General features: G+C 40.2%; 1 protein-coding gene across 2 annotated transcripts in view; it reads left to right on the top strand.

Moving 5' to 3' along the window:
• FSTL5 (follistatin like 5) overlaps positions 1–24,726 on the top strand; it is a 318,694-nt gene extending 293,968 nt beyond the window's left edge. For both annotated transcript variants that reach the window (XM_033159896.1, XM_033159897.1), the window contains 3 exons: positions 3,482–3,589; positions 6,787–6,911; positions 23,923–24,726. In XM_033159896.1, coding sequence (XP_033015787.1) covers positions 3,482–3,589; positions 6,787–6,911; positions 23,923–24,625 — 936 coding nt within the window. In that variant the 3' untranslated portion in view covers positions 24,626–24,726. The remainder of the gene's footprint in view (positions 1–3,481; positions 3,590–6,786; positions 6,912–23,922) is intronic.
• The last annotated feature ends 2,511 nt before the right edge of the window (positions 24,727–27,237 follow it).

The following is a 27,237-nucleotide window of genomic DNA, read 5'->3' on the forward strand; positions in this document are numbered from 1 at the left end:
ACTCTAGATGGTGCCACAAGAGGTGATCTTGTCAAGCTATAATTGCATGCATGGAAAAACATGTTGTTGGAATACAATCTTGTACATGAATGATACCCAGCCTCCCCCACAGGAACCAAGGGAAGGGACCAGCAGAAACACATGAAATGCGCTGGGTGATCACTCCAAGCAAATTGTGATTTCGGAGTGTTTCACTAGGGATGAGTGAAACTGTCAATTTCTGTTTCTCTCAGTTTCTCCTTTTTTCCAATCATAAGTCCAGTTTGCCAAATTCCCACATCACCTTTTCAGCATCCTGATCTCATGTTACACCTGCTGGGTGAGAAAGTTTGGTGTGAAGTTACTTAACAGATTGGGTAGGGGCAAATTTAAGCACGCCAGTAGAATTAACAAGATTATCTTCAGTGATTTCTCATCTTACATAGAAGCATTTCTACAACCATGGCACCCACACAGTTAATATCCCATGTAATATAACATCTTAGATACAAGGGGCATTTCGGAAATAAAGTGAGAAGCAGACCTAGCACACAGATCAATAGAAGAATTGTGCTCTAAGTGGAACTACTTAGATCTGCATTTTCAGTTTCAATGGGTTTGACCCAAGTTGCCTAGTTTGATTCCCTTCCATTTCTTTGCAGTGGTTGAGCCAACAATAAGACGTTGTTTCAAACATGCACAATTTGCAGTATCACAACAGTTGATTCAGGCAATAAAGACTGTTGGAGGTGTTATCTAGCAGCATAAAAAAAGAAAGGTAACCCAGTAGTAAACAATTGTCCTGGAGTTTGTCTGCTCAAGAAGAAAAACGGCTTTGGCTTTACAGGAAGCTGGAGTTTTTTTGCAACACCCCAGGTGTATAGTTAAGCATCACCAGTGGTCTCAGCCAGCCATTAGCACATTATCTTGAGGATCTACATCATTACTTTAAATTAGATCCACTTAATTAGCCAGCTGGTACTCTTCTTGTCAAATTGATAAACAAGCTGTGCTTCACAGTTTCATGATAGAAAGACCAACAAACAAAACAGAATGAAGAGATAGAGGGGCTCCTTTTAAAACAAAAACAAAACAAAAATACAAATGCAGCCCTGATAGTGGAGTTAGTTCATTGACAGCAATAGAGAAATTACAATGGAGAGCAAGCACAACATCCAAAAAGAAACTGCTAAAAAATGTTCTCTAAATGGTCTCCTTTCAATGGACCAGATTCTGACACAGTTTTGTTGTTGTTGAGTCGTGTCCAACTCTTCGTGACCCCATGGACCAGAGCACGCCAGGCACCCCTATCCTCCACTGCCTCCCGCAGTTTGGCCAAACTCATGCTAGTCGCTTCAAGAACACTGTCCAACCATCTCATCCTCTGTCATCCCCTTCTCCTTGTACCCTCCACACACTAGAGAGCCAGTGTGGTGTAGTGGTTAAGAGCAGTGGACTCATAATCTGGTAAACCGGGTTCGCGTCTCCGCTCCTCCACATGCAGCTGCTGGGTGACCTTGGGCTAGTCACACTTCTCTGAAGTCTCTCAGCCCCACTCACCTCACAGAGTGTTTGTTGTGGGGGAGGAAGGGAAAGGAGAATGTTAGCCGCTTTGAGACTCCTTCGGGTAGTGAAAAGCGGGATATCAAATCCAAACTCTTCTTCTCTTTTTCTTCTTCCATCTTTCCCAACATCAGGGTCTTTTCTCGGGAGTCTTCTCTTCTCATGAGGTGGCCAAAGTACTGGAGCCTCAACTGACACAGTTACCTGCCACAATAAAAATAGTGGCAAGGATTATTGTTTAATTGCTTGTTCTAACCTGCTTTTTAGGATATATACCCTCCGAAGGCAGGTACACATCAGCATAATACTACATCATTACAACTTCAATATTTTAAATGGCTGTAAAAACTATTAGCAGCATTCAGATGATAGCAACAGATACAACAGTTCTTAAGAAGCATAAAGTCACCTGAATGCAGGGCAGGGGTGTGTGTGTCTTTCGGGTATTCCTAAATGTCAGGAGAGAAGATGCCCTATGTATTTCCCTGAGAGGAGCATTTCAGAGACAGCAGGGCTACCGCAGAGAAGGCCCTGCCTCAAGTGCCAGTCTTAAAGCTTGGGCCTGTACATACAACTGTAGGTGGCCTGTTCCTTTCTTTTTTCTTTTTTCTTTTTAGCTTTAAAGGTCAATACCTGTATTTTTAACCAGGCCCAAAAGTGAATAGGCAGTCAGCGTAACTAGTGTAGAATAGGTGTAATAAGTGGAGAAAACCTGTCTCTTACAAGTGCCACGGCTGCCACATTCTGCTCCAATTGAAGCTTCTGGACCTTCTTTAAAGGCAGACCCATATATTGCATTACAATAATGTAGTGTGGATGTCGCCAAGGCATGCATCAGTGGCGCCTTCTACAGATAGTTGGAGATACAGTTGGCATACCAGCTGAAATTGGTAAAAAGCACTCTTGGTTACTGAGGATACCTATGCCTCGGTCAAAAATGCCAATCCCAGGATGATTCCCAAACTGCATACTTGGCCCTTTGGAGGGTGTGTAAACACACTCCTGCCAACCTAGCAGTTTGAAAGCACGTCAAAGTGCAAGTAGATAAATAAGTACCGCTCCGGCGGGAAGGTAAACGGCATTTCCGTGCTCTGCTCTACTTTCACCAGAAGCGGCTTAGTCATGCTGGCCACATGACCCAGAAGTTGTATGCCAGCTCCCTCGGCCAGTAAAGAGAGATGAGCGCCGCAACCCCTTAATCGTCCGTGACTGGACTTAACTGCCAGGGTTCCCTTTACCTTTAAACACACTTACTCCATTTATATCAAGCTGCTGCTGTGTTTGTTTCTGTAATTCTAAGCACCCAGTGGAGATTTCTTTTTCTCCTACCTCTCTCTTTGTGCTTCTTCTGCTTTTCAAAGCACACACACAAAATTATTTGAGTGAAATATATTAATTTGGTCTTGTTTTAGCAAGTTAAAAATTACATGAAAGCTATGATCAAATAATATACACATAGACCAATCACAGTTGTGTCAGTTTCCTTCTCTGGTCAGAATTCTTTTTGCTAGCTGAAATTCTTCAATTTGCTATTTAAAAAGGAAATGGATCACTCTGATGAATCCATGGTCAGTATATTTCACATTTTTCTCTTCATTTGCAACTTTTAACAAAAGCAAAAAGATGTTCACAGATAAACCAATAAGCATACAGTCTTAGTTTGCTGCCTTACCACTTTTGTCTCAAGCATTTTAACAGCTTTGTTGCGGCATACAGCTTAATTAGGTGGAGACGGAACATATATCCATGTCACGTTGTTCAAATAATGAGCAAAGATCACTGTTTAAGCAGGAGTGCTCTAGCTTCAGATTAATTACAATGACATCAACAATTGAAGGCTTCACTGGGGTCTAATTTTCACTCCAAACTTGTGCAATATTTACATTTCTATAACATTAAAGAAAAGCTGGTTGTTTCCTTGTTTCTTCATATTCTTTAGGCAGTAAGTACAGATCCCATTCCAGTCAAACTTCACTATGACAAATCGCATGATCAGGTTTGGGTGCTCAGCTGGGGAAGTTTTGATAAGAATTCTCCTACACTACAGGTGAGTATTTTTACTTCATTGTTTCAGGTATAGCCAAACTCACTGTAGAATCCTTTGATGCTCATAGAGAAGTAATTCCTTGGAAGCTGCCCAACAGCAGTTATCAATAAATTTTTAAAGCTATCTTGTCAGCAATAAGACTTACTAAGAAATTTCCTTCATTTGTATGTGCTCAAAATGTAGAAAACCTGCAGTGGGATACTTACAAACTATGTCCCCAGGTGGTACTGCCCCACAGTTGAATAATGTCAACATTTTGAATTAAATCTAAACAAACACAGATTTTATTTTATTTTTTAAACTCCTGTTCAGTCTGCATTTCTCTTACTTTGGCAGTTACGTGCAGAAGAGGGAGCCCCCAGTACTATTTCTGGTGATGTTTCACACATAAGCACATCAAAATGGCTTTAAAGTATCTAGAGATAAATCACAACAAAGACTTTGTGTCTTCTAGTTGTGTAACAGGAGCCATGTGTAACAGGTTGGGGATGGGGAACAGAATACAACGCTCCTTACATTTACGTATTTCAAATCTGGAACAGGTGCATTTTTTATTGCTGTGCACCATCCCAGGCTCCCTTCAGTGGAAGGGGAAGGCATGAAAACAAAATGAAATAAATAGAAATAGCATTTTGTATGGGTTCATCTGGCAGATCTGCTGTAATATTTAAGGATTCTGATAAGCTCCTAACACATGAGCATTGGTGAGGTTCATAGTTGATGATCAGGTGGAAAGATCCAGTGAAATGACCTCCACTCACAGGGCGGCAGACTTTTAATCCTTAAGTGGTGCTGTGCAGCTGTGGAGAAAGCCGCTCAGGGGCCTGGGGTGGTGCGCCCAGGGACCGGGCAAGCCACCTATTGGGATGGGGTAAGAACAGGGTGAGCCGTCCATAGGGGCAGGGTGCACCTCGGGGGCTCTGGAGTCTGCCTGCCTCCTCCCACTCAGCCGCCCTACAGCTGGGGGGGGGGAGGCAGCAGGCGGACCATTTGGGCAGCACGGAGCCTGCGCGCACCCAAGCCACCGCTTCTCTCCCAGGAGAGACATGTGGCTCAGGCACACTGCAGACCCCGCGGTGAGTGCCACCCAGCGATTTGTCACTCACCTCAGTGGTGACACCCGGGGCATACCGCACCCACCACACACCCCTTCCTCCACCCCTGGTGCTGTGGAATGTACCTCTGGAAAAGTGACATCAAGCTATTACTGTGATGCCTAAAGGTACCTTACCAGCAGGAGAATTTTAAAGAGATGACCACATGTGTACACAGAACTGTAGAATTAGAATTGGAGGGAGCCCTGTAGGCTCTCCTGTCTACCTTTGTTTGATGCAGGAAACCTATAGTTGGAGCATCCCCTACAGATGTCTGTCTAGCCACTGCTCAAGGAAAAATGGGTTATTATAAACACCAATAGTTACATATTTTAAAATATATAGAATGCACAGTAATTTTTCATCAGAGCTGCTTTGTTCATAATGATTCCTGACTGCATGAAACCACTAAATCTCCAGGAATTATTAAATTGTAGCAAATACAGACGAATGTGTATTCCCCTGAATGCAGAAGCTGTGCAATGCTTCACATCCTTTCTTTATTAGAGCCTGAGCATAATTTGGATTGCCTGTGAATGTTATTTGCTGAAGTTGGTTATTTTTGAATCATTTGTTTCAAAAGGGATCAGAACTACCAAACTGATAATGGGATTGCATTGAAAGAAACAGTTTGTTTTCGCAGGGAGACATATTTTCAAATGCAGGCTGATATATATTGCTATTGATTATGACTCGGTAGCTGAATGCAGTCTCCAGTGAGCTTTAAGCATTCCACTAGATGCACTATTATTGAAAATTACTTCAAAATATTTATATGAACTTTAGTGCAAAATGGGCAAGAAGATTGATTTCCTTATGTCAAATACATGTTTTAATTTGGATAAAACTCTATTAATTTCTAACCTGGCAGCCCAAACCTTGGGTTGCTGTGCAGGGATTGCTATGTCTGTGTAATGCCATAACCACTGAGGCTGAGGATCTGGCCCAGCACCATGGTAATTATATCAGCCACCATCTCTGACTGAAGTAACAGTGCTATACAAAGTTGTTAGTAGCAAAGGAATAGGTAGAGAAGTGGGGAATGGGGGGGCGTGTCAGCAGATGACTGTTTGCTCTCTTCAACTCTGTGGGTTAAAAAGGAATTGAGTATTGTGGCACAGTCCAACAAAATGTGTGTTGTATTTTGTATACCGCAGTAAACTGTTTTAATAGGATTGGCCTTAGCATTATATCAGGACCAATATTCCTGACTTTGGCTAAATATGTGCAACCATTCTGCGTATCCTTGTTTCTACACAGATTTATAAGACTGCAATGTGTTATTTGCTTACTTCAGCAAAAACTATTAGATTTAGTTTTAAGCACTGGTATTTAAATTTTTATTGTTTGCATCAAAATGTAGGGCTTGCTCATATAATATTTCTCTGTACATGCACCACTAGTCCAAGCTGTCTCCAGGCACACATTCACTTGGGCAAACATAAAATGTCAGCACCTGATTTCTAGGGTCACAGGAGCCAGGAAACATGCTACTACAGTTTCAGAAATGTATACAGTTCATTTGTGCACTGGGATAGATCCACATTCTCGTGCTTTGCAGATTTCTTTAATGTATTAAAAAAAAAAACCCTGATAATAATATTGTTGCTGAATTACAGGCTGTCTCTCATGTTATACAGGGTACACGTGTTTTTGTCCTGTCAAAAATGCTGAAACACGGATTTTGAGCAGAGTTTACACTATCACTGAAAGTGAAATTTCAATGCAAATTTGAATGTACCTACCTGAGAGAACCATCTGAATAATTCTGAAGGAAGGAAGAAAAGTGGAAGAGTTAGGATTTCTCAGAGGAAGTTGAATACATGTTGATCTCCTAGACTTTTTTGCTATACAACCCACTTTATTCTTATTTCTAATTGAGGGTTTTTAACCGCATACCAAAGAACAAATAAGCCAGGTATTTAGAAAGATACGTTCGAAACAATGACAATGACTGCATCCATTACAGTAACTTTGTTTGAGCCAAGTGTTGGAATAAGTTGTTGGTAGCCTTACTCTTAACATAATTTAATCAAACGTAATTGATTCAAATTAGATTTTAAAGAAAATGTGAATAATTGTCCTCCACATTATATCCTCCAGGTGATAACCCAGGCCAGTGGGAGTATTTCTCATCATACTATTCATACTCAGCCAGTGGGGAAGCAGTTTGACAGAGTGGATGACTTTTTCATTCCATCTACAACCCTCCTCATCACTCACATAAGGTAAGTGACACACAAACTAGTAAGAGTTCTGGAGCCAAGGGTTTGTACTGAAATTTCTTACTTATCTATTGGATTATTATTATTATTATTATTATTATTATTATTATTATTATTATTACCCCATCCTTCCTATAAAGAACTCAGGGTGGTGTGTGTGTGTGTGTGTGTGTGTGTGTGTGTGTGTGTTTTCTTTTCATAACAACATTATGAGGAATGAAGGTTAGCCAAGGGAGAGTCACTTGGTTAATTTCATGGTTGGCCAGAGATTTGAAACTACGTCTCCCTAATCCAAGTTTATCCACTGGACCATGCTTGTTAAATATAACATATCTCTCTTCTGGGCTTGAATGCTCCTGTAGAGGCCCACAGCTCTTTTACCATTCTGCCCAGTTCCTCTCCTCCAATATCACATTCATTCTTTCCCTAGGTTTTGGGATAGGTTTTCCTGTACAGTTGTACCTTGGAAGTTGAACAGAATCCATTCTGGAAGTTCGTTAAACTTCCAAAATGTTCGAAAAGCAAAGTGCAGCTTCTGATTGGCTGCAGGAAGCTGGTATATAATACTTTTTTAAAAAAAATAATACCTCTATGCTGTTTGTGTATATTGCTGGAGTTATTCTAATAGCATATAATGGTGCATAATTGGTTGCAGACATGCATCCAGCAGCTACCTGCAACATCTAACTATAAGAGTGGGACACATGGAGAAATTACGAAGCAGTGGTCCATGGCAAAATTGTTTTCCTAAGCAATATTTTACTTGGGGTGTTGCAGTGTAACTTGAAAGCAATTTTTTTGTGCAGCTAAAAATAAGGAGCACAGTGACAATGAAAACTGCAACATGGGTGGGGGGAAGTTTTATGGGAATCAATACAACTTACAAAAAAAAATATTTTAACATATGCAAAATACATTTATGTTGCACTAGTCGACAGCAGAAGGAACAGGAAATGATCAAAGGGAACATTAACCCTAAAAAACAAAAAGGGGCAAGCATCCAAACACAGGTCTTCTTAGTATACAAAACTTTGCTTAAGGTCAGAAACAGAGTTAGCTAGAAATAGCAGTAAGCACCCTCTCTCCAAATTAGGAATCCCTAGTTCCAAAGGAAACAGAGCATGGCAGAGAGTAGGTAAAGGTATAGGTAAAGGTAAAGGGACCCCTGACCATTAGGTCCAGTCGTGTCTGGGGTCCCTTTACCAACTCTGGGGTTGTGGCGATCATCTCGCTTTACTGGCTGAGAGAGCTGGCGTACAGCTTCCGGGTCATATGGCCAGCATGACTAAGCCGCTTCTGGTGAACCAGAGCAGCGCACGGAAATGCCGTTTACCTTCCCGCCAGAGCGGTACCTATTTATCTACTTGCACTTTGACGTGCTTTCAAACTGTTAGGTTGGCAGGAGTGTGTTTACACACCCTCAAAAGGGCCAAGTATGCAGTTTGGGACTCATCCTGTGCTTGGCATTTTTGACCGAGGCATAGGTATCCTCAGTAACCACGAGTGCTTTTTACCAATTTCAGCTGGTATGCCAACTGTATCTCCAACTATCTATAGAAGGCACCACTGATGCATGCTAGGTGGGCAGGAGCTAGGTGGGCAAGCAACAGGAGCTCACCCCATTGCAGGGATTCAAACTGCCGATCCTCTGATCAGCAAGCCCTAGGATCAGTGGTTTAACCCACAGCACCACCTGTGTCCCATATATAGTATTTGTTGTCAAGTCCCTAGTTCTCTGCAGACCTGGTTGAACCTCAGCCTTAAAAGGTTACTTCTATGTGCTCTGGTGTGTTACTGCTGTTAAGAACACACAGCAGTGAAGGTACTTCGGTCCCTAACTCTTGGGCTATGCAGTGCAACTGAAAAAAACCTCAGTGATCATACCTCCTTCTTTGCCTAACCTAGATAGTTTTAGTCCTTATGTTTATTGCTTCCAATGACTGAAAGTTAGTTCAAATACATGAAGTCAATTTTCATTCCTGTCAGGCATGTAAGCTTTTGACCTAAACATCAGCTTTACACAAAAATGTTCACTCCCAATGTACTTATTTGAGCATTATAAAGAATTTGGGTTTTAGATCAATTTTTTAACTAGCCTTTGACAGCATATTAAAATAAACCAGAAATTAAATTATAAGCATGTACAGACCTGTTTCTCCCTCTCCCTTCCACCTCTAGAGAAACATATTTTAATTTGCCCACTAAGGAATTCAACATTCACTAATTGTGCCTTAGTTTAAAAACCTGGAGGGCTGGTTTAAATAAAGATGGGGGTGGGTCCTAAGTATTGTGTCAAAAATGGGTTTAAAGGCTGTAATCTCATTGAACTTGATGGGACCTACTTCTGAGTAGACATATATAGAATTTAAAGGTAGCTATCTTTGGTGAAAATGCTCAACAGCAGTGCCAGCACAGGAGGGATATTAGGAAGCAAACATGAGATTGCAACCTAGGGATGGAGAATGAATCTGTTTTAACAGGATTTATGCTCCTTAGCCTGGCCTTGACAACTCAGACATGTGTTTTCAGTGCCCATCTTACTCCTGTGATGGTGGTAATCTATTTTAACTGTTCCTAATTTCTAATTTTAAATTATTATAACTTGCGCTGGGATGCACTGATGAAGTCTGGGTGGTGGTAGTAGTAGTAGTAGTAATAGTAATAGTAATAGTAGTAGGGATGGAATTTAGAGTTTGTGACCTGGTCGAGTTTTCTCCACATCAGATTGCCTCTTGAATTGAGTACTTGCTTCCATCCAAGCCACTCTTGCAAATACACATTGAGTTGACCAAACCACAGAGTGACTCCGGACAGATTGGGCTGCTCCCTGAAGTGACAGATACAGCTATCAGTCTTCTGCTGGTGCACACTCCTTTTAAATTCAACACTAGTGAGTGAGGTAGTAGATGAAACTAAAGACAACAAATAAAATGAAAATTCGGCGTAGAGTTTCCCAAACTTTCTCTCAATATTGAAGCATCGCTTAACTTCAACCTTCATTTATCTTGGTGGCTATAATATATTTAAGTCAGCAAAGCTTTGTCAAAGGTAGCAACAATAGGGCCCTTAATTGTCCCCGCAGGTGTCTCTATGCAGGCATTAAATTTCTGTGAGGAATGAGAGAGAGAATATCAAAAGAGAGATATTTAGAAGTCTATGGAGCAGAAGGGCTGATTATTTTAGCTCCACAGTTCATAAAATTAAGAAAAGTAAGATAATTGGAATAAATTAAAGGCTCTAATTATAATATTATACAATGTTTCAAAGCAATGTTAAATGAAATAATTGTAAAATATTCATTCCCAGTCTTTCACTGCTTTAATCTTTCTAGCAGGTGTTATGAACATCACACGGTACCTGCCTTCACATGTGCAAGAATGAACAATCAACCTACTGGTGTGTTAGCCCAAAATTTAAATAGAATTAATTATTCTGTCTTTGAAATAGCTCTCTTTGTCTGAAGTGCTAATAGACATAGGAGCAATATTCGATCAGAAGGTATTCTGATTTTAATTCCTTCAAACATTTTGAAAGTCTTTAAATGTGACAAATAATGGAGCATTGGAAAATATAGACAGGTGCAATATATTGAATTGGATCAGTGGTCCATCTGCCTCAGTGTGTTCCTAGCAGTGCCTCTCCAGGGTTCCAGACAGGGGACCTTCCCAGCCCTGCACAGAGATGCTGGCGATTGAGCTTTCTACCTATAGACCAGATACGCTTCCACTCATATAGGGTAGGACTTTGTGTTCCTACACCACTCGACTTTCTTTGTTCCTGAGTTCTAGACTTCAGGGGATGAACAGAAAGGCACAGAAGAAACAGGATGGACTTCTCGGGATGGTATAGCACACCCTGTTTCCTGTAGCCCATAGTCTTGGAAGCTAGGACCAAGAAACACAAATTAATGGTTGGGCTATTTTGTTCTCTCTGGTTCTCACTCAATATTCCTACACTTCTCCTTTTGTGGCTGTTACACTGGGAATATAGGTTAATGAGGTTAGATGGAACGCTTAGGATGCTGCTAACTCTATTATATGCTGCCTCCTCCATAGTTTTTCTTGCAGCTACCCTATTGCTGCCAGATTACAATATTTTCTGCAGATGGTTTTCTTAGACAGCAGCCTGTTGCCACAATATGTAGTCCAAATCCTTGTATGTCAGACACAAGTGAGTCATACTTTGGATGTCTAAGATTGCTTATATCAGGAAAGCTATGTTTCCCACATTTTTATTGTTATTTCAGAAGCTGGGTAGTTGACAATAGCATTGTTTCCGTACCCTTCCCATGTCCTCTGACTGGCTGCCGTAGGAAAGAGAATGCTAGACTGGTTTGGTAGCTGGTTTGGTCTCAACCCTGTTTTTTTATGTTTGCAAATCAATGCATTCACAGAAAATGGTTCCCAAAAATGCAGCTGCAAATATGCCACAATCCAACTAAGCCTCGTGGCATTTGTGGTGCTCCCTTGAGCAATGAAGGGAAAGAATTAACACCAGGCTAATAATCTTCCCAGCATGCAAAAGTGAATCAGAAGCCATACTTTAAATTTTACACTTTCTGCTATCACACTCCTGAAGCTGGTGGGATATTTGCTGATGCAGAGAGACAGCCTACTACTCTCTGGAGATACTCCTTCCCTTGGGTTAGGCTGCAAAAACATTTAAGGGACAGCTACAGTAGTTCACTTTAAAACTAAAAAGAAACACAAAACTGCCACTGTCCCACTTTTCTTTCTTATTCCTTCCTCATGATATTTGCGGCAATGCAACATATGTATCAAATGATAATACTCTGTGTCTCCCATTCTTGCTTTGCCTCATTGACTGGTGAGGGAAGGCTAATGCATGACAAAAGAACATCCCATCATGTGTTACATTGTAGTCAATGTCGAGAGGTGGAAGAAACAAGGCTACACAGAACAGTAGCAGTCCTGCATCTCTTACAACATCTTCTCAATGGCAAGGGAGGCAAACCAGGGAAGGGTGTCCAGCATTTGGTAGAAAGGTTTGCTTTTCAACTAGTGATGATCACCGCCTTACAATACCTTAGCTATGTCCTTCAAAGTCCCAGTTCTAATCTTTATTGATGGGGTAAGGCTTTGGAGACTTAGGCCAAGTCTGTTCTTCGATTTGTCCAGAACATGGCCAGGCTAATTTGCGGTTGGTGTCATTACTTGTGCTTTAAAAGGTTCATTGATCATTCTTTGGTCAAACAGAAACAGAACAGACTGGCAATCCCCAAAGTTGTGAGTACAAGTGGTGGCTGAGTCTCCATGACAGCGGTAACTTAGCTGAGATGCTATCCTCCTTCTCTCTTAAAATATATCAGTGATGCAATTAGCTTATACTGTATAGTAATGGGAATTTTTATGCACTACTAGTGAACTATATCCCATTATTCCAAATCAATGAATTCATCACCTGACTCAGTTCTCTGTGTCTGAGAAAGTTGCATGCAGCTTTATGTCTGAATAACCATACAGCATGCTAAGACTCAAAATGCATTCAACTATGGAATATAATACCCACCAGGCAACACATTACCCATGCCATCCAGAAATCAGCAGGCATCTTGCATTTAAAACCCTTCTAATTAATCATAGATATGTCAGATACATCACAAAATGAAACTCCAGTAGTGATGCTGAAATTTAATATAGCTCATAATCATACCATCAATATATATGCATCTGGAAGCCCTAGTTACAATTATATTACTTAGCATGGATTTTAAACAAGATTTATAATAATCATAGTGCAATCCATAGCAAAATTATTTCCTTAAAAACCAAGAACAATACAATACTTATATTATTTGTAGGATTTTTTTTAAGCAAATCTTTTTTCAGCTTCTACAAGAAACATGCTCTCTCCACACTTTGGTTTTAACTGATAGAACCACCACTCATTTGCATATACATTAGCTGAAAAGTAATCAGACCCAAAGCTGTTCATAATCTTTATCAAACAAGGGGGGGGGGGTTGCATATGACCAAAATGGGAATTTTAATCTTCTTAATCTTAAAACCATTTTAAGCTAAAACTGCTGTGCAAAATTTAACTTGACTTAGTTTGATTGGTTTCATCCACATCATTGGAAGCACAGGTTGGGATCTATTCATGTATGTGATCATGTGAGACTTACTTCTACGCTTGGAAAGAGAAAGATGCTAGCAGATTTGAGCCTTAGTACTATGGCCATGGGCCTTCTTTTATCATGAGCACTAGAAATGTGAGCAAGAAACAGAGGTCTTATCTATTTTTTAAACTGAATGCTTAGTGCTAAGCACATGCCTTTAAAATGTCAATATAATCCCCGCACCAGGTTCTGAAAATTGATTTTTCGTAAAACCACAAGTTATTAATGGTCTCTTGTCAAAGCTTCACTAGATAGTCATTTGTAGTTTGTTAAAAGCATTGGTCACCTACTGTTGTAGGTTGGGAAAGCCTCCCGTAACTTTTGTACTCTGTTCAACTTTGTGTCTGATATAAAACCCTCCCATACAGTTGTCTGTATGTCTGTGACAGAAATGGAATTATTTGTACATGTACTCTCCTTGAAGTATGCTCATACAGAAACCTTTATAGATATCATTGTGCTCCTGATACCTCTGCAGTAATGACCACAGTTGTTCTTAAAACCAAATGTCATTGTTGTTACTCATTTATATAAATGGATCTCAAAAAGGAATCAACCCAGAGAAATAGGAAATGGCTTTACACCAACTTCTCTGGGGCATAAAAAAAAAGTTAAATGGAAGTATGAGCCATGCAGAATTAATGTTGGGTTTGGCTAAGCCAATGTAAACTGAAGAGAGTCTGAATACCCCAGAGGACAGGATCACACTTCAAAATGACCTTAACAGATTAGACAACTGGGCCAAAGCAAACAAGATGAATTTTAACAAGGAGAAATGTAAAGTACTACACTTGGGCAAAAAATAAAATGAAAATGAAAGGCACAAATACAGGATGGGTGACACCTGGCTTGAGAGCAGTACATGTGAAAAGGATCTAGGAGTCTTCGTAGACCACAAACTTCACATGAGTCAACAGTGTGATGCAGCAGCTAAAAAAGCCAATGCAATTCTGGGCTGCATCAATAGGAGTATAGCATCTAGATCAAGGCAAGTAATAGTACCACTATATTCTGCTCTGGTCAGACCTCACCTGGAATACTGTGTCCAGTTCTGGGCACCACAGTTCAAGAAGGATACTGACAAGCTGGAACATGTCCAGAAGAGGGCAACCAAAATGGTCAAAGGCCTGGAAACAATGCCTTATGAGGAACGGCTTAGGGAGCTGGGTATGTTTAGCCTGGAGAAGAGAAAGTTAAGGGGTGATATGATAGCCATGTTCAAATATATAAAAGGATGTCATATAGAGGAGGGTGAAAGGTTGTTTTCTGCTGCTCCAGAGAAGCAGACACGGAGCAATGGATTCAAACTACAAGAAAGAAGATTCCACCTAAACATTAGGAAGAACTTCCTGACAGTGAGAGCTGTTCGGCAGTGGAATTTGCTACCAAGGAGTGTGGTGGAGTCTCCTTCTTTGGAGGTCTTTAAGCAGAGGCTTGACAGCCATCTGTCAGGTGTTTCCTGCTTGGCAGGGGGTTGGACTGGATGGCCCTTGTGGTCTCTTCCAACTCTATGATTCTATGTGGTGGGATAAAAAGGAAGCAAAGACAATTAAAGCTCAGAAGGTTGTTGTTTGCCTTTCTGAAGACCAATAATTACAGCTTTAAGAAGTTTTATTAAAATTGATTAAAACATGTCGGCATATGCATGTATGAATAGATATACGTAAACAAACAAGCAAAAAATGTTTTGAGCAGGTGTCAAAGAATACAGTGAAGGTTTCTGCCTGATGTCAATAGACAGGGAGCTCTGAAGCATATGTGCTGCCACACTAACAGAACAATTTCTTATTAAATGCGGAAGGTTTTATGGATTTATTTGAAGTCACCGACAGGCTGCACTTGCAACCAATTTAGCTTTTTCAGAATGTGATTGTGGTGGGAAGAGAGTATACGTCAGGAAGCAAGAAACTTCCAGCTTCTGCATATTCCTGTCCCTTGTGCTCAGTGGAATATGTTACTTTATCCCCACCTGCACAAGCAGTTCCCCGCTGCTGCAAGGAAAACAAGGGATAGGATGTGTTGACCGATGACTACATATTCAGTTCCTGCAGATCTTTCCTTTTTTATATAAAGTATAAGAAATGATGAGAAATTTCTCAGCTCTTGAGTTTTGAGCAGATCTCTGCTGTCTAGCTGAATTCACACTGAGAAGAGAGATATGAATTGTCTGTCTTGATTTCTTAGTTCTCACACTGTCTCACCTCTCCGTGTCTTCAACAATTTGTCAAAAGCAAAACTATATGTTGTTTTAAATTGGTTCTCTCAACTAAAAGAAATGTCCAGTTATCTTTTGCATGTGTCTGACCCAAATACCCAGTCCTAGCTCGCCCACAGCAGCTAGACTTCCTAAACCCTTTCTAATCTTCAGCACAGTATATTCTACTACTGGTTTTCAATGTCTCCTTTTCATGTTTGACACAGTGTAGTCCAGGAGAAGTCAATACAGTGCTCTTCAGATGTTGTTGGACTACAGGTCTCATCATCCTTTATCATTGCCCTTGCTGACTAAACTTGACTGCAGTTAGCTACCCCACTCTAGTCCACTGCAATTTGTTGGCATCAGTTTTTCAAGGGGAGTCCAATCACTTCACCTGCTCTGAATCTACTCTAGTTTAATCTATAGTGCTATGATCAACATCCCCATTTGAGCTTCCCTCTACCTTTGCCTACATTCTTTCTTCTAACTCTGAATGTGACTACTGTTTAAACACAGATGTATTTCACTTCTGCTTCCGCATTACATTCAGATTGAGAGCTATTTCTTTAGTACATTATGTGCAAATATCACTCACTCTTTTCTTCATGGGAGGCAACTAGCAATAAGTGAAGCACAGCTTAAGTATTCAGAAACATTGAGCTTGATGAAGAGAAAAACGATTTTGTCACATTGGGTGGATAGGACACAGTTATACCAGGTTTGCTTTCTTTTGAAGGATAGTTTTATTGGAAAACATTCTATTAAAAAAACAAGTGTTTGAAGTCTACTACACAGATCATTGTTTGTCTGGTCCATGGCTCTGTGGGACAGTGATCCCAGAGCAATATACAGTAATGCCAGAACTTTTGCATTTTAGGGGAATGTTTACTGGATGGTTCTGCAACATATTTGGCTAAGCATGAATAAATAGTTTAGACATAGAGGCATGACCCACAATTTGCTTCATAGTGTTAAACTGCTAGATTACTGGCATTGTAAAACTAAAGAAGTAATAGTGATTTTCCCCCAGAGAGTTGTCCTACAACTAAATATCCAGGTTTATTACAACTCCATGTACAGAACCTGGCACATTACATTTTCCATGGCCCAGCCATTGTATACAAACAAAGTATGTGACACAACATATTTCCGTGATGCTTGAATTTATCCATCCATGTTGACAACAGTAACTGATAGGGGATGGCAAAACTCATAACAATCCACCAAGGAAGTGGAAACTCATCACAATAAAGCCAGTGAAATGTTGAAAAGTATTTATTTATTTATTTATTTATTTATTTATTTATTTATTTATTTATACCTCGCCCATTTGGCTGGGCCTCCCCAGCCACTCTGGGCGGCTTCCAACACAATATCAAAATACAATAATTCATCAGACATTAAAAGCTTCCCTAAACAGGGCTGCCTTAAGATGTCTGGTAGTTGTTGTTCTCTTTGACATCTGGTGGGAGGGTATTCCACAGGGCGGGTGCCACTACCGAGAAGGCCCTCTGTCTGGTTCCCTGTAGCTTGGCCACATTTGCTGTACAACAGATACACCTCAGTAGGGAAGCTTTGGAATTACTAGCCAGATATCAACATGGTCGTGTCTTGAGAAAAGAAGAGCAGTCTAAGGTGTGGCATGAGCAAAATGTGGATTTCATATTTAAAATGGAATTATAAGTAGTTACTTGAAGTTAGAAATGCAAATTCTGCATGTGATTGTCTTTGTCTATGTAGAGGTCATATTTGTGGAGATCTAAGCTTAATTAGATAAGTATGCACCTTAAAGTAATCTCCACTGCCAGTTCACTTATCAATAGGCTGTAATGATCACAGACTGCCTTCTTTGATAAACTGTCTTTGGCAGACATTATCATACTGTGCCAAAGCACCATGCACATTTATAGCACTATATTTATAAGAAATACAAATATTTCACCATGACATTCCAAAGCTTTATTCATGAATATTCCATAAGTAACTTTGGTGACTATTCCTGAAAGTAACATTTCAACAAAATTGCCTGGAGAAAGTCAAGCTGGATACACAATGTACCAAAATGATGTGTTGAAGATACACCAAATGATGCAATGTGTGTGTGTGTGTGTGAGTGAGTGAGTGAGTGAGAGCCCTTGCAATACAGGGCACATATTTAGCAATTTGGTCCAAATGAAACCAATTCTAGATTTATTTCAGTATATTAGGCATTTTAGAAATCAAAATCAAAACTGCATTATTGCTATTCATTTGAATCTTTTCCCAGCAGACTAAGAGACAAACTAGATGAGGCACTAGGAGATGTCATTCCTATGACAGCTTGACTGAAATGCAGACATCGGGAACTGAAAATCTGTTAGCAATTGTAGGATATTGGAAAGGGAATGCTTAACCCTTTCCAATCAGGCAGTTTTTTTCTGACAAAATGCCTCCCCTCTCCTCCACTGCTTTCGCATTCACAGGTGAAAAGATAGCACCATTTACCCCATACAGGTGGGAAAATAGCTTGTGGGGCAATTTTGAGCAGAACAAATGTCTGACAGCACTTTCTCTTCCCACTGCTCCAAACAGGTACCCCACCCCAGATACATGTCAGTAAAACAAAAATAAAAAGCCTTTAGTAGAGATTACTTGATGCTTCATCTTGTTTGTCGCTAATATACTCAGAAAATCAGTTCTAGACTTGCTTTTCAGCTTAGCCTAGCAGTTCTGTTGCATTCCAGAGTCACCATTAGACTTCCATTTGAACTGCTAGCACCAAATTGTCTATTCCCTGTTTACAGATTTGAAAGCAATGCTGTGCTCAAGTTCTGGCAGCCTCACTGGCCAACATCAGGTGGCTATTGGACACCCCATGCTTTTTATGAGGGGTTAGGAATGGTTTTCAGCCCTTCAGCCACATTCTGCATTGAGCAACTTTCTAGGGACATGGAATAGCAATGGGTGTGATTTTTTTCTGCATACTCACTCACATCTCTGTCCTGCATTCAGGCAGGAAGCAGGCATTATCATAATTCAAGGATACTTTTCAGCCAGTCAAAAGCTCTCAAGAAGGGTGCAGAACAGGACTCGAGAGATGTGGCCATGGATGTGTCCCAAGAGCCAGTAAGAGAGGTTTGGGGGGCCATGTTTGGCTTCTGGACCTGAGACTTAAAACTTTTATATATTATGCAACACAGTAACCTCATTTGATTGTCCTTTGCTCAGGCTCTGCACTCAGATTAGCATTTTGATAAGAAATTTGATAAGAATTTAATTAAGATGTTTAGCAGGCAAAATGGAGACAGAACCAAGTAACTGCCCACAGCCTGTCATGTTTCATGTGCTCTAGCTTTTAAAAAAAATGTTATTACTGTTGTTGTTTAGAACAACTAATTCCCACTTTTCACTGTTTTGGATGGATGAAAGAAGGATCCGTATTCACTTGGACAAAATCGTGTTGGTGATTCTAAGCCAGGCACTGTGCATGATATTATTGCACAGGGGAGACATGAGGGTTAGACGTCTCATAAATATTAATCAGGGATTAATGAACAGTGGGAGGCCTCCGTATATCAATCTGCATGAAAGGGAAGTCTGCATTAAACATGGCACTTTTTACATATAAATCACTGGGGGAAACTAAAGGCACTCTGATGTATCACTTGTTGTTCTACTAGAGACCTACTCATAAAACAGGTTTATAGTACCTAAGCCACAAGCATAATTTTATGGCACAATTATGAGTGACTTCAGGTTCTCTCCCCCCCCCATCTTTAAAAATTAAATGCTTATGAAAGCTACCAGATTAACGGCTCTGAAAACCTGAAGCCTTCTATTCAAACTACAGCCTGAAGATTAGACAGCCTCAGAGATACTTTCCTAAAGAATCTGGCTTAACTTCCTTTGACTGCAATAGCTCTCTGACACTTTAATCACTGACTGTTCTGTTTTAAGATTGTGTCCATCCATGAAGGGGACAATTTAGATTCACCTTTGTGCAGGGGATATTTTTCTCTGAAGATATAAGAATCAATACATATCTTACAGGTTGCTCAGATGTAAGACCTTGGCAAGAATGTTTGCTCACTAATGACCTAGCGCAAATGCTAAAGGCCACTTTTCTGGGGGAAATTATAGGACTTGTTGCCAGCTTCTGGTCTATCAACAAAGTGCAGGCATCTTCCTATTTAATTGCTGGACTAAAATGTGAGTGTGAGTGGCTGGCAGGGCTTTTTACTGAGACTTTGCTGATACCCTATTTCCCATTTGTGTGGAATTATAGAATTGTAGAGTTCCAAGAGACCCCAAGGGCAAGGCAAGTTCATCTAGTCCAACCGCCTGCAATGCAGGAATCTCAACTAAAGCATCTATGACAGATGGCCATCCAACCTCTGCTTAAAAAAACCTCCAAGGAGGGAGAGTCCACAGCCTCCCAAGGGAGACTGTTCTACTGTCGAACAGCTCTTACTGTCAGAAAGTTCTTCCTGATGCTTAGTTGGAAAGAGTTCACTATAAAAATAAACCCTCAACATACATGAACACAGTGTTCTAAGAAATGGGTGATGATACTCACAGTTACATACATGTAAAAAAAATGGAAGTTCAACATTTTATGTTCAGTTTGATCAATTGAAATATGGCAACTTCATGCAAAATCGTAACAGATGCAGGATAAATGCTCCTCTTCTATCGAACTCTGGCCCCGTGGCAATATTTTAAAACATTTATATGGCATAAAGAAGACATTTGGATCAGGCAGTCCTTACTCAGTAGAGATAATGAGCTCTGATGATCCATTAGTTTGAATTTCTTTGGTGTTTGGCCATACACAATCTTGTAATAAATCATTCAGGAAAAGGTCACCCATTTTCTTCCTCATTGTGTTAGCACTGTCAAACATTCTTAGGTTATGCAGCAAGTATACATTCTTTATCTGGAGAAAGTGAAATCAGATAGGATTCCATTATACAGTATAAGGCATAGCACCATGATGTATGTTTCACTAGCCATCCTTTCCTTTATTTGTTAAATCACCCTTCACATTTCTAGCATGCTTTAATTTTTCTGCATTGCAGCAAACCACATTCTTTTTGAGATGGAGCAAAGAAGAGTTCCCTCAGTCAGAATCATAAGCAGATATTAAAAATCAGTATGTACTTAACTGTACTCAGTCAATCTATTCCACCTTCTCATCCCTGCCTCACTATCGGCCTTATTTGTTGTTAATCCTATTAACCTGCTGGTGCTGTTTGTCAGGCTTTCCAGATATATTAACAAGTTACATCAAGAAAACTTGGCACTGAGGATCAAAGAGTTGGAGAGGTGTGTGTGTGTGTGTGTGTGTGTGTGACATTTATAGATGTGCCAAAGCATGCTGCTAAGAAAAAGCCTGAAAGTTCCACTTGCGTTGTAGTTAAGAATACTGTAATATTGTTTTTTTCTGCAACGGTATGAAATATTGAAAGTGTCCTATGTACAATACAGTATTTAACGATAACCAGAGCTATTGTGTGGGTGTGTGTTTAAGAATTTGAATACTGAAAATTAGTAAACAAGTTATATCATTTAAAATCTCAGAGCACAGTCCCTCCAGCTGTACACTAGAACAGTTCCTTATGAGAGCCAAGGTAGTCCTTTAACAGCTGTCAAATACCAGCCTGTGACTGCACACTCACAGTGCTGAATACTTTGAATGTGTCTGACCAGCAACTGGGGTGGAAGCCTGTGTAGTAATATCCAGTAGTCCTGCTCCATTTCTGCTCAGCTTCTCTCATATTTTCTGAAAACCTCCACATAGTCAATTTCCTTGAGTAGGGGCTTGGTTCTTATGCCTAAAGGTACTTTGAAAATGAAACAATTTAGGCCTTAATAGTTGGGAGGTGTAATCCTAAATCGTTATGATGAGAAGGATTGGAATAATTATCTAAATAGCAATGAGCATTGAATTCATGTTCATGGGGGAGAAATGAGAATGAACTAAAGTATCTGAGATGTACTGCATGCTACCATTGAAGCTGTGTATCTCTTCTGGTTTAAACAACAGTTAATTGGTTTTACAACTGCATATACAAAATCTCGCTGGAGTTATGCACATCCAGAATAGTGTGCCATTTCCTCTTAATCATATGGCAAAAATATATTCCAATTAAACTTCATAGGTGGCTTTGATGTATGTTGTTCTACTTGGAAACTGAATTATAATTGCAGAGAAGCTATAGGCTTCACCAGCAACTTGATAAGAAGAATTTGTGACTTGGGACTGTTTCATCACTTGATGACTGCAGTACACAGTGGTAACTTGCATCTGTAAATAGGTTATCTCTGCTAACACTACCAACATTTTCTCTTCCATCTCCTCACACAAATTGCTTTTCAGTGGCATTGGTTCACACATTAAGCTGCTCAGCTTCATCAAGTATAACTATACATTAATCTGATATAAATTATACACTCCCTGAGTGCCCTCTCAATCCAGGTGGAACTTTTTGGTAGTACCACACTCAGCTATGGTATGTTGTCCCCAAGGGAGCTTGACAGGCCCCACATTGTTGTGCTTTTGGCTTCAGGCTAAGCCTTTACGTTGTCCTTCTTGGCCTTTAAAGATCATGTTAATTTAAACCCTTTGGCAAAGTTGATTCTTCTAAGCTCCCATTTTTGCTGCTTGCATTTTAAACTCCTGTGAGATCCATATTTTAATTTGTTGTCAGGTTTTTCTTTGTATTTTATCAATGTCCAGACAGTGGCGAAACAGCATGCTCCGCTACCGGGGCGGAGAGCAGGTGGGGATGTGGCTGGCAACCCCGGGGAGGTGGCACACATCCTAGGGGCATGGCACACCACCTGCAGGGGCGTGGCATGTTAGGATTTCCTACTCAAGAGTAGGACCCTGGCAGAGACACATTCCTGACTGGCAAGTTCCCTCCCTCCTGAGTTCAGGAGCTTCAAAAGCTTTCTTCTGCCCGGTCATCACAGGGATGCATCACCACCTTACAGATCCACAGAGTTTGCGCAGTTGCGTAACAGAACTCAGCAACTCAGCATTTTGGCTAATCTACCTTTATTTACCTATAAACACACACGGAGCACTGTAACATGGCTCCCTCTCTCTCTAGCATCAGACAGCAAAGAGAGAACAAAGGACAATAGTCCCACTTCACGGCACACAGTACACAGTACAACACAAACATCCTGTCTCCGTCACTTCCCATTCTGTGGAGTGAAAACACTTACCATCATGTGATAGACAACAATCCCATGACTGTAGACACGGAGAATGAATCTCCAATATGGCGTGCATCCCGGGGGCATGGTATGCACCCCACAAGGGTGTGGCATGCCGCCCGCAGGGACGTGATGCGCCTTCTGTGGGGGCGTGGCGCCCGGGGGTGCGTGTTGTGGGTCCGGGGGAGCAGTGTGATGGCACCCTACTGGAATAGTGGTGCAGGGGGCAGTCCACTCCCTCCGCACTCTCTTTCTTCCGCCAGTGTGTCCAGTTCTACTTTCAAGTGTTGATTTTACCATTTTAAACCCTAAACTGATTGAGACAAGGTTATCTAAAAGGCCAGCTTCTCCTTTACCTCTGTGAACCTTAAGACTCTCTTCAGAGGCCCTGCTGCAGGTTGCCATCAGGGAAAGAATGTTTTCAGTAGTGGCACCCAATTATGGAACAACCTTCCTAGGGAGGCTCACAGGGTGCCATCTTTATTATTCTTTGTGACACCAGGTGAAGACTTACCCAGGTGAGCAGCTTGTATAGTCAGGGCCTCTCAAGTTTTAAATCTTTCCCCCTTTTTAATATATAGAAGTGTTGTGTGCTCTGTTTGTGTTGTATTCGTTTAGTTTTATTTTCTATTTACTTTTTTATTGTAAGCTGTTTAGAGAACTTTGTGGGAATGTCATATAAGTACATAAAATAAATAATTTGGTTGGTTTTTTTAAGATTCATTGTGGACTTTTAAATGTACTGTTGTTGTGTTTTTAAGCTAAGTTGTATGAGAAACCTACATATGAGGTGACTAACAAGTACAGTATCACTAGCAGGATTTGAGTAAACACTTACAATTAACAAAATTAAATATAGAAATTACAAAGATGATGTAAAAATGTTAAGAGCATAATAACATTTAATTTAAGAAATTTAAAATTAAGATACAATAAAGCAAACAGAAGTTAATATGTTTAAAAACCAGAAGAGGAAGTTCAGGGAAGTCGTAGAGGGAGGGGAAAATTTGGGAATTGTATTTATTTTTGTTATTTGATACGATGTTAATATGATAAAAACATAAAATTCAATAAAAAAATATTTTAAATACACCAAGTACAGTGGAACCTTGGTTGTCGAACATTTTGGCTTTTGAACGCCGACAACCCGGAATGGAATGCTTCCATTTTTGAACACACCTTGAAAGTTGAACGGCTTCTGAGGCGCATTTCTCCGTTTTTCCAATGGATTTTGCTGACCGGCAATTGCATCTCGGTTGTTGAACATTTCAGAAGTCGAAAGTCTTCCAGAACGGATTACCTTCGACAACCAAGGTTCCACTGTATTTTTAAAGAGGTATATGATAACCTGATCTCAGATATAATCAAGGTTTACATGTAACTCTTTGTGGAGATCTTTAAACACTGCTTGCATTTGATTGTATATACTATACTGTGGATTTTTTTGAATTTGTTTTTTGTCTCATTTCTTTTAGGTTTGGATTTATTCTTCACAAAGATGAACCTGTGCTCCAGAAAATAGATCTTGAAACTATGTCATACATCAAGACGATTAGTTTAAAGGATTACAATTGTGTTCCAAAGTCTCTGGCTTACACACACCTTGGAGGATATTATTTTATCAGCTGTAAGCCTGACACCACAGGAGCTGTCCCACCGCAGCTTATAGTGGACGGTGTTACTGACTCCGTCATTGGATACAATGGTGATGTAACAGGAACTCCATATATCTCTCCAGATGGTCACTATCTAGTCAGCATTGATGATGTGAAAGGTCTCATGAGGGTCCAGACCATCACAGTTAGAGGAGAAATACAGGATGCCTTTGACATCCACACCAACTTGCACATATCCGATGTAGCTTTTCAAGCATCGTTTACCGAAGCCCATCAATATAATGTATTTGGTAGCTCCAGCACACAAACTGATGTGCTTTTTGTAGAATTGTCCTCTGGCAAGGTGAAGATGGTGAAGAGTCTTAAGGAGCCTCTTAAGCCGGACGAATGGCCGTGGAACAGGAAGAACCGCTTAATTGAAGGCAGCGGGCTCTTTGGTCAGTACCTGATGACACCTTCTAAGGAATCCTTGTTTATTCTGGATGGACGGCTGAACAAGCTGAATTGCGAAATCACTGAAGTTGAGAGAGGAAACACAGTGATTTGGGTTGGAGAAGCATAAGGAACCATGTTAGATAACAGCCGAGTGAATAGTTTTACAGTACATTGCACTTAACTTCATCCTCTAAATTGTCACTGTTTTGTTTTGATTGTGGTTTTTTTTTTCCTTTAAAAAAAAGTTAGACCCTTCTGTACATGTTGTGTGGCTGACTAAAAGGCAATTTTGGTGATTAAAAAAATGCTGAAATTGTGAGTAAACATTTTGTGTACTATTGATGACCTCCTTAGGGTGATTTGGCCAATTGGTGAAAATATTTAATGTTTAAGGGACCCTCTACACATGAGCCATGTGTTGACAAAATGATGCCACATTTTAAAATGAAGGCTTTTCTTTTTTTAAAGGGGGGGGTCATGTTGACTTAATCCTATTCATTGAATTGTTAGGGTACACTCTACGTACAACCTTAAGATTTTTTTAACTGAAGCATTTTGTCCTGCCCTGTCCACTATTTAATCTTTTTGTGCCTTGAAGGGAAATGTCTCACAAGGAAAGAGAAGCCTAGGAAACATGTAATTGTATTCCCATTGTGGCTGCAGGCTTTCTTTTTCCCTGAAAAGAAGCTTTTGATATCTCAAGTTTTTCATCTCCATCAGGTTGTAAAGCATGGTTTTTTAAGACAAAGGAAAAGTATATTTGCAACATCTCTTGTGTTGTCATTTTTTTATTATTGCAGTTTGAGGATATGATTTTTATTTCAAGTTTCAGTTGAAATTCTGTTAACTGCTCATAGAACTTTGACCCCTCTTTTTTGTAGCAGAGTTAGGCGATTATCTCCTCGCCTCTAAATGACTTGCCTCAACAGGGAGTTTTGGTTCTATGAAAGAAAAATTGTCATGCGTATCTCCTTAGAAAGACATGTTTTGTCTAACTACCAATACCAAGAAGATTCACTTACACTGGCAAAAAACTGTTATTTTTTTAAAAAATAATTTGTTACTAGAGGTGCATTTTTAAGGAATCTGTATATCAGTGGAACGGAAAAGGTGGAGATTAACAGCACAATCCTGTACATGGCTAAGCCCTATAGAGTTCAGTGGTCCATATTCCCAGATGTGTGTAGGGTTGCAGCGTCAGATGACGTTTCTAAGGTCTATTGAAATCAACGGGACAAACATCTAAGTAAATATGTTTCAGATCACTTTGCTAGATACTAGAGCGTCTACATCAGAGGTTGGCAAACTTACCCGGCCTCGAGCCGGTTCCTCCAGCACCGATCGCACGGTGGGCCAGAGGGTGGGGGAACGTGCACCCAAACACGTGCACACTCACTTTTTCTGGCGCACTTCCAGGGCGGTGTGGGGCCGGAAATAGCTTGTGTGTGTGCACACGGACCTCCGTAGAACTGGAAGTGCGCTGGAAATTATGCTTGCGCATGCGCACAAGCTATTTTCAACGCCGTGCCGGTAAGAGTGGGAGGCGGGGGTTGTCGTGGGCCAGATAATTGGCCCGCTCGGGCCATATCCGGCCCGCGGGCCTTAGTTTGGGGACCCCTGCTCTACATGTACAATGTTCGTCAAATACCTGATTTTCCTTGACACTTTTAATAAAACTCGGTAAATTTTCTATCCTGCGCCTCCCATTAGATCACTGTTGCAAGGTGTTGTCTTTATTATTTCTTTTTGTTTAACGAATTACTCCTCTAGTTTCAATAATAATAATAAAGGTTCTAAAATTTAGAATCATTGTAGCCACTAGAATGATTAAAAAACGAGATCTGCACTCAAAGTTAGCAGGAAAACTTTTCTTCAGATTTTCAGTAACAATGTAGGTGGTTTTGATTTTTTTTTTTAAAAAAAGAATGTGTTTCTTTAAATAAAGCAGGCTTTTCAACTGACCTCTGTTTATCCAATGCAGTCAGAAGTTTTATTCTAATTCTACCCTAATGTGTAAAGCTGCTTAAAAATTTGAAATTTTCTAGCATTGTATTTTCTTGTGTGTAATTAGCATTCTGCGCTGTGATACAGTAGAATTCCCTTTAGCTTAAGAAAACTGGCAGATTTAATTGAATAAAAGAATTGACTTACATTTATACCTACTGAATCCTTTTAACAATTTTTTCACATTGTGAGCAGAAAAATAAATAAATAATCCACGCCACTGCCATGTAAACTGTTTGTTATTCAATGATTTACAGTCATCCATTTCTTCTGCATTATTTTCTTCTCTATCTTACACCATGTGGATGTTCTGTATGTAGAAAATGCTTGATAACGGAGAATAAACCCCTTACATTTTAAATGTTTTCGCCTTCAGTTGATATGCCAACAAATATACTTCTCTTTTCTTATAAGAACCACGGGAGATTGTAATGAAATTCTGTGAGGCGGGGATAGAATGGGGATAGAATCCACCTTCTTTACAGCAGCTGACACTGTCAATCTTAATCTCTCTCTTTTTGATTGGCCAAACTTAATTTATCTTGATTTCAGCTAAACAATTGACAAAGTTTCCTACAATATTTTGGTTACCGAATGAGTTCGATGTGTGCTACTTTCAGATGGATTCGCAGATGGCTGGGAATGTGTACTCGGAGAGTGTTCATCTGTACCACATTTGCCCGAATATAAGCCACTCCCTTAAAATTGGAGAGAAAAAGAAACTGTGATTAGCCA

Source organism: Lacerta agilis, chromosome 9, assembly GCF_009819535.1.
Source record: "Lacerta agilis isolate rLacAgi1 chromosome 9, rLacAgi1.pri, whole genome shotgun sequence".
NCBI lineage: Eukaryota > Metazoa > Chordata > Lepidosauria > Squamata > Lacertidae > Lacerta > Lacerta agilis.